We start from the raw sequence: 9,118 nt of genomic DNA on the forward strand, positions 1-9,118 counted from the left end.
ACACAGAGAAACTAATTTTTAAGTATACAGTGGATATAACTATTCAAATTTTAATGCTGGTATTATGGATTTGATTCAGCTTCCAGGTCAGAAAGCAGTTGCCCCTTTTGGTAGTCTCATAAGTTTTTAGGGTTACTTGTCTGCCTTGCCTTTCCTACACTCCTGCAGATGCAAGAAACCTTTTAGTGCAGGTTAAAGTACTGTACATTCACAAAACTAAACTCTGAACTCTGTCTCTTCCTACAAAGTACTGAAAAACAAAAATGGAAGAAATTTGATTTCAGAAACAAAATTCCAATGTGTGTGACGAATCTAATTAGCAGCTATTGTGAGGCAGCCTTGGTGTTTTGGAAAGAAGCTTATGCTTGTGGTTAACTTTAAACTATAAAAGTCACACTCTTGTACAAAAATATTGCATGGCAAAACAGCCATCTTCACAGTCTGCTCACATGAAAATAGTGAAAAGATAAACAATCTTCTGTTGAACGTAATATTTCTCAACACAATGCGGTTCAACAGGATACATGTTTAGTACTGCCTTTGTTCCATCTTTACAAAATAAAAACACATGCAATACATACAAACTGTACAAAATCAGCATACCAAAATTAACCTACTTTGGTTTTCTCGTTGTTGGGGGGTTTTGCCATTTTTTAAACATACAACAATTCAATTCACTGTATTTTACACATAACATATCAATAGTGAATGTAAAATAGAAGATCTTTAAAAGCAGGTCACTGGAACTACAAAGTTCATCTGAAAGGAGATGAGCAAGTGGAAAAACACTTCTATGAAAATACATAATTATACATCATCAGCTGGAAGGCTTGGTATACTGATCTTTGCTCTTGTGAAGTATGCTATCTTCTCCCTGAAATTAGAAAACAAGTTATTTTACTATTTATGGCATGACTCCAATGTCATCTGCTGTACAGTTGCTAATGTTACAGCATAGTTCTTTAAAATATAGGTTTGGAAAATATACAGTGAGAGAACTACAGAGTGCATTTATTTACAATAAATGTGGTTGCTGGAGCATTCTGACATAATTGCCTTCTCAGGGAGATTTATGTAAAAAGCTGCTCCAATTTTGAAAAAGAAAAAAATCGATATTTCATTAATAACTCCAGTGATGAGACTGAAATACTGATCTAGTCACTGAATTTCCTATGATATTTCAGTGGGGGGGATGAAAAGGCAAAATAAAACATTTTACCCTGACTTGGGAAAAGGAAGGGGAAAAAAAGTAATTGGGTCTGGGCAAGACTCAGAGAAGCAGAATTGTCAACCCCTTCTCTAGTTGCTTCCCCTGTGCTGTTACCATTTCTGTCTCCTATGAACTGAGATTACTGAAGCATAACAAGTTTACACAAGCTTGTCTGCCAGCAGCCTAGAAAGCAGATGGTAAGTATTGGGGGCTTTAAAATTAAAGCTCAGAAGAGTCATTCTTGAGAGCTTCAAAAATGCCTCTGTGTGATTAATCCTTAAGGCCAAAGCACTGTGACAAGTCCAACTAGCAGGGGAAGTACGATTAAGCCTTAGAAGGTAAATATTTGTCCAGTAGACTAAACCGTTTTCCAGTGGCGAAGCTTGAGTTCCCATCAAAAACAGTATCTCAAAGCAAAATCAACTATGTAAACTGGATTCCTTGGCTAATTGCATGTTGATTAGATGATAAAGATGATTAGATGATACTTTTGTGCAGCAGTCTGTGATGACTGTTAAATAACCAGCACTGCCCAAAACTCTAAGACGTGCACAGAAAGTGAAAATGGTTTGGAGATGCTCTGAGTTTCATACTGAAGATAAGCAGCTCAGCTGTAGCACTTCTTTCCTGAGGAACCCCCTTCCTTTCTCTCTTGCTTTTGTTTCTGCATCACTTACACTTGTGGTTTGCAAAGTGTACCTCACAAGCCCCTATTTGCTTATGGACTTCTCAAGCTGCTCACTATAGACCGAGTTGAAAAAGGAAAAAAATCTTCTTGTGTGTATTTCCTACACAGGAATTCAGCAAGCAAGAACACTTGATTAATTGCTTCATGTAATAGGTTGCTGTTCCTGCAACCAAAAGGAGGAGGGAAACACAAAGGAGGAGGGATTCAAGATCTCCCTTGAATAATAAGTCTTGAGCAAGGCACAGGTAGTAGTTAATCAGTTTCCTGGTGAGATGTATAGAGTTTTATTTCTCCTTGAGGGGCAATTTGCTTCAAGCACCTGCCGTCGCTGGAAAAGATCCCATTACTTAAAGCCCACTGTCAATCTCCTGTGGGTGAGGTGAGCTGTGGCAGTGGTCACACATGTGCTTGCCCACAGCAGATGCCACATAGTGGTCTCAGACTTTTCCCTCTGCTTCCTTACCACCACCACAGCTCAGCTGACATACTGCCACTTCTGCCACATGAGCAAGCTCCTGAGGCCCAGTCCTTTGAAACACCAACATTGAGCTATGTTAGAAAGGTATGATGTTTCCTGCAATTCAAAGGCATGTGGATTTTTGACTAATATTGCAGGGCATGCCTGACTGTATTTAGAAATCATTCATATTACTTCACTACACTAAAAAGGGCATTAAAATTCATACCTGAATGACTGCACCTGCAGTGGCACTTTCTGGCTCTGCTCCCGTAACCGGCATACATCCTTAGAAGCTTTCCTCATCAATTTCTCAGCACTTAAACCTTGTTTCTGTTCTTCCTTTGACTGTTCAGCCTGTAAAGAGGAAAATAACTATGTTTCGCTAATAACTAACAACTACTCTTGTCAAAGAAATGACAAAATCTTCTGTGTCATCAAAACACTTGGCAGTGTTAGGTTTACAGTTAGACTTGATGATCTTTTCCAACCTAAATGATTCTATGAAAATCTCTATACAAAGGGTCAGCAAGACAAAAGAATGACATCCCAAGCCTAAGCCATGGGCAAGAAATAAGATAACAGAGCTTTTCCTAAAAAAGTAAATAGAACAAAACTCATGCCATCACAGGGGGCAACTAGGTGTTGTAAAGTTGACGAGATATTTCTTAAGGCTATAGTTAGACAATACCTATCCAAGTATCTTTTTCAAACTGGGAGACAGTGATTCTCTTCCCAGGTCAAATACTTTAGTTTCCCAATGAAAGCTCTCAGGAAAGTTGCCTATACCCAATCTAAAAAAAATGACAGAAAAAAAAAAATAGAGGTGTGCTCTCAAAATACACTTTCAGCTTTTGTTGACCTTGTTAGCAAAGTTAATATTAATGAACTTCTGTGGTTTTATTCATGACATGACACCTGTTTTGAATGTGAGACTCACTTCTTTCATTTGCATTGTAGCAGTGTAAAAGCCAAGGCAAGTGAACAGAACACCAGTGGTGACAAGAGATCAAGGATCATTTTTGATCTGAACATTGTTGAGCAGCTGCACACCCAACAGTAAGTTACAGTATTTCTGTACCTCAGTGTTGTTGACTCTGTCACATATATCTTTACCAAGCACCGCTGCATCAACAGGACAATCACAGCTGTACCATCCACCATTTCAGTGACAGACTTCTATTAAGAGTTGTGTTTTGTTTTTTTTAAAATACTTTATCAAGGGTTTCTGAATGCCCAATAACTTGAACAGCAGCTCTTTTTAGGTGGGCAGTCATTAGAGAAATGGCTACCGTTCATATGCAGATGAGTCCTGTAATGGATGCATTATCACCCCCGTCATGTGTGGGGTGCACAGCATGGGCAATGCCACCTTGTATGTGCACTTTGCTTCATTTCTAGACTGCAGGGACCGTCAGACAAATGTTATTTACTGCATTTTGAATGTTGCTAGCCATCAAAATTTAACAGAAGCAGTTCACATTCTTAAACAATTTTAAAAGTTCTTTAAGTTAATTTTTCATGCTTAACTTTAGGCACTCAGACTTGAAAATGCTGTTCTGTTACCTCAAATTAAAACACACACCCAAGCCAGAAACAGCAATCTTCAAAGTTGGTTTACAACTTAGGAGTTCACGTCCCCAGTTCTGAATTCAACCCAGTAAACTCCCAAACAACAAAACCAACTAATTCAAAAAAGTTAGTCCATACTATCAGTTTCATATTGGGTATTTATGGAAATCCATTCACAGCAGGATAGTGGTATCCTCTGTCTGTGGAAACACACTCCAGTGTTTTATATGAAAGTGTTTTACATGCAAGAACACCACCCTTTCAAAAACTCACTCGAAATCCAGTCAGCTTGTACAGCTGTGAACTTCAGTCCTCAACTCCAAAATAGCTATGATTTAAAAATGAAATTAACCTATAAATGCTGTTTTCCTTATTAGTTAGTGAATATAAATTTGCAACCTACAACTGGTAGTGTATTAATTTACATATATCACTGATTGTATGTTTTATCAGCTCCCCTAGTTAATATTTATCATCAAAGCACTAAACATAAAATATTTCAAAATGTTCTAATTTTATCTTTTCCCTAACTGTACACGAGATGCTTGTGACTACTGCATTTCAGGTTAACAGCATACATGACTTCTTTGTTTTAATACTCTCCATCACTATGTACCCCTTTTTCATTTTAAAATTATTTTATTTTTTCAGGATGCTCTCAAGTAAACTTTTAGAGACATTGGGCTGAAATCAGAGTATGCATGTGACAAGGTAAGTATGTGAGCAGGTTTATATTTACTTCATGTTTCTTGACTGAATTATAAAGATAGTGAATCCTCCATCACATAAAATACAGAAAAGCACACGTACATTGGCCATACATTTAGTAAGTGCCAAAAAATCTGTCACTTATCTGCCAAAAATAAGTGCCAGATAGGAATCTCTGTATATGAACAAAGAAGAAACACTATCAAAATTAAAGCTGAAACAGTAATTCCTGTCTTGTTCAGTGGTTTTTGTATAGAATAATGAAAGTGAATCTAAAGAAAAGCTGTTAACTGTGCTGAACACCAAAACACTGGAACAAGGACATATTTGTGGTATTAATGACATGATTACAGATTACCTCTACATAGAAGATGTACTGAAAAGAAATATAGATGACATTTACAGGAATCTTTTTTGGACATACTCAAAGAGGAAATACTTAAGATGACACTAGGTGTCTGAAAACTTCAATGAGGATTTAAGACTCAAACTTTGAAATACTGCATGATTTCTCACAAACATGCAACTAAACAAGAGAAAATGCTTCTGGTTCACGGAATTACCTACTGTTTTCTTATCCGCAGGTATTAGTGGGCTTTATGTACTTGCTGTACTTAAGAAGGTGTGGTAGGAAGGGGAAGGAAAGTATGGAGTCCGTGTATTTGGCTTCAAACAGAGTAACTGTGTGCTAGCAAGCAGCCATTGATTTTCAACATCCCCCACATCTGCAGTTTCATTTTTCACTTGAGACTCACTCAGTTTTTCTGGCACTTCCAGCTGCTGCATAAGTCTGTGCCATTATAATGCCTGCAGGATCTAAAAAATAATCTATGACAATGTTCTCTAGGCTGCTGTGTTTTGCTAACCCAAGAGGAAACACTGACAGCAGAGTATAGCATTCTCAGGGTTGTTTTGTTCCACAGGGGAAGGCTGCAATGATTTTATGGGTAGAAGTATTTCTAGAAACTTTCTAAGTGCTCTTCAAAGAGGTGGAGTGGCTGTGATCATTGTTCTAACTTTTAGCTTGGAAAGAAGGACTTGAATGCTGCACTGCAGCCTGCATATATTTTAGGAACCGTGTGTGTCACGGTGCTGATCACTGACACCAGAGATACAAAATATGACAAACCTATCTGCTGCCTTGAAAGAACCAGCTGAAATAAGAAAACACAAATCCAAAGGATTTAGAATATTAAATGTTGCAGAGGCATACTCTATTCTAGTGGGAATAGCTTTAGAGGGGGAGTGGTTTTAAATTAAATAGACAATTTAAAATTATAATTTCTATCCTGCATCCAGCATTAAACTATGAACTCCTAAATACATTTAGCTGTGCTTCTTTTCTGTAAGCCACTATCTTTATGTGTTAGAACTTTGAAAGATCAAATTCATACAATGAATTCACATGGTAAAAAAATGTAGTTACATTGTGTGATGTTTAAGGATTGTGTCGTCTTATCCCATTTTGCCCAAGGGTTTTTCAAAACACTTGTCAATGCTCAACCTAAACTCTGCTAGTATTTTGTAGTCATTTTAGAACTCCACTAGCTATAGCCAACAGCAAATGACAAGGAAAGAGAGACAGGAAGACAGAGAGGACAGAACAGGGCATTAATAAAGAGCTGGGAGAACATATTGGGAGAAAGTTTTGTGTTCTAAGCTATCTGATGGTCAAGGACTTCTTGAAGTAGGTGGTATCATTATGATTAATGACCTCTGATGGATTCTTCTTCCATGAATGTATCAAACTGCTTTTTGAACCTATGCAGACTTGCAGCACTCACAATGTTCTGTGGAAAACATTGTTTGTAAATGTTATGCTATGCTGGCTTGCCTTTAAACTGTCATCTCTTCAATTTCCTATGTCGTGTATTATCAAAGACAATGATTAATTTCTCTCCTCCACTTCACTTACGATTTTATAGACTTCAGTTGTAACTACTTAGTCACTCCTAACATGGAAGCAGTTTCTTCCTTTGACCTTCCTTGTCGACCCTGTCTAGTTTTACTATCTACTTTGAGAAGGGGAACCAGAACTGAACAATGTTCAAATTACAGGTATAACATGTATTTATATCATAAAGCAATGATTTGTTTTATTCCAGCTTCCTTTCTTAGTAATTCCTGTCACATTTGCCTTTTGACATTTGTTTAGTGCTGTGATGTTTTTGCTGATGTTTTTGTTTCTTATATCCGGAGTATCTCATTCCTGACATCTAATTCAGAGGTCAGCTTTGCATATGTAAAGATGAGGATCATCCCTTCCCTCCTCCTACAAAAGCTATTTACTGACATTTTAGCTTAAAAAAAACCCGAACAAAAACAAAAAAAACCCAAAACACTGAAAAAAAAAACAAACCAGAAAAACCCAAACAACTGTTGGTTATATATTAGCAGGTCCTTTGCACCTTGTTAAAATTGCTTTCCATTTTTGTGACTCTAAATAACTTGGGTGTCATCAAAACACTCATCTCTATCAACCATAAATAGCTGGAGAGCACAAATTTCTCCTGGATGCCACTAGCAACCTCCCCTCATCAAAAACTGACATACATTGACTGACATAGATGGGAAGGGGGCTCCAGAGGGCATCTGCTCCAACCTCCTCCTCAAAGCAGGTGAAGCCAGAGCTGGGTACTCAGGGTCTTGTCCAGTTAGGTTCCAATTATCTCCAGCTGTGGAGGTTGAGGCTTTTTTTGTTTGGTTGGGTTTTTTCCTTCCCCTAACACCCTCTCTAGGCCCCTATTCCAGTGTATGATCACCCTCACAATTTATAAAAACAAACAATCTCACCAAAACAAAACCCCCACAACATCCAGTGTTTTCATGCATCTTGTCGGAATTTTCCATGTTCCAAATTGTAACTGTTTGCTCTCATCCCTTCTATGCTGTTTCTTGTCTTTCATCCACATGAGGGCATCCCATCTTACCTTATGGCAGTTTAGAGACAATGCATATATACTTCTATTATTTTAGAGATCATCACATGGAGAACAGAATTTGGCTTTCCCTTGCTAAAACTAGAACATCCTGCATAAGGAAATAAGCCACAGCAGAACTGTGGAACTGCCTTTCCCATCTGCCCATACGACTATCAGTAATGCTCATTGCCTCTCTCTACCCGTTACAAAGATCTTTTGGCTACAAGTTCTGTGCAGACTGCAGATCAACTGACGCTGAAGGACAAAAAGCATAGGCATGTCTGTGGAAGTATGGCTGGGACGGCAGGGTTTTAAATTAACTTTTAAGTAAATGTCTATACTATTTTTACTACATCAACCACAACTCTTACTCCAAATAACAAGAGTATCTACTCGTAATTACTGAAGTATTTAGAAGGCACTAGAAAAACACTGCCTCAAATTCTAGGTTTAAATGCTGTAGTATTGACTAATAAATATTGTTTATACTATGTAATTCAGAGGTATAATTAGTCAAATGTGAGCTTCTGTAAAAATCTTTAACATGACAGACTGAATTCTTTAATGGATTTATAGACAAGGGAGGGCCATATGCATATTAATTCACACAGTATCTGTATGCTGCTCATACCTGTTTTTCAGCTTGTTTCAAGAGTTTCTGGAAGCGTTCATCCTCTAGCACACACAGGGGAAGGTCTGTCTCTCCTCTGCCTTTCATTTCCTCAAGCTTTTGTTTAAGATCCCGCAAGACCTGAAGCTCATCATTCAGACGATTCTGTCTTGTGCGTGATGCCTGGAGGTCCAGCTCCAAGTCAAGGGACGTGCGTATGGGGCACTCTTGCATAGCTCTTCGCATGATTGGTTGGCAAACAGGCTGAATCATTTGGGAGATGAAGCAATAAAAATTAGTATCTAGAGAGGCTAGTGTAGGGTTTGACATAATACAGTCAGAAAAGCTCAAATATTTTTTGTTTTTCTTTAGCAGAAAGCTGCTATGATGAGATCCAAGTTCAAAAATACATCTATTCTGGAATTTTTCTTCAGTCACTAGCTAAAAATAAATGCAAAAGTTTCTCCAACCCCATGTACAATTATACATTTACAGGTTAAAAACAAAAAACCCATTCTGATCCCCAGGACAACACAATGCCAGGAGATCAACACTACTTAAAAAAGGAAATAAAGAAGACCCGGGAAACTACAGGCGGGTCAGTCTCACCTCTGTGCCTGGCAAGATCATGGAGCAAATCCTCCTGAAATCTATGCTAAGGCACATGGAAAACAAGCAGGTTATTGATGATAACCAACACGGCTTTACCACAGGAAAATCGTGCCTGACAAATTTGGTGGCCTTCTACGACAGGGCCACAGCGCTGGTGGACAGAGGAAGGGCAACTGATATCATCTACCTGGACTTGTGCAAAGCCTTTGACACAGTCCCACATGACATCCTTGTCTCTAAGTTGGAGGGGCATGGATTTGACAGAAGGACCACTTGCTGGATAAGGAATTGGCTAGTCGGCTGCACTCAGAGCGTTGTGGTCAATGGCTCAATGTCCAAG

The 9,118-nt window shown here is 38.3% G+C and overlaps 1 protein-coding gene across 1 annotated transcript in view; it reads right to left on the reverse strand.

Annotated features, from left to right (window-relative positions):
* Nucleotides 1-648: 648 nt before the first annotated feature.
* Nucleotides 649-9,118, reverse strand: part of WWC2 (WW and C2 domain containing 2) — a 52,115-nt gene continuing 43,645 nt past the window's right edge. The window contains 3 exon segments of the mRNA XM_010073020.1: nt 649-874; nt 2,585-2,712; nt 8,188-8,430. Coding sequence (XP_010071322.1) covers nt 808-874; nt 2,585-2,712; nt 8,188-8,430 — 438 coding nt within the window. The 3' untranslated portion in view covers nt 649-807.

Source organism: Pterocles gutturalis, unplaced genomic scaffold (genome assembly GCF_000699245.1).
Source record: "Pterocles gutturalis isolate BGI_N339 unplaced genomic scaffold, ASM69924v1 scaffold45437, whole genome shotgun sequence".
Lineage (NCBI taxonomy): Eukaryota > Metazoa > Chordata > Aves > Pterocliformes > Pteroclidae > Pterocles > Pterocles gutturalis.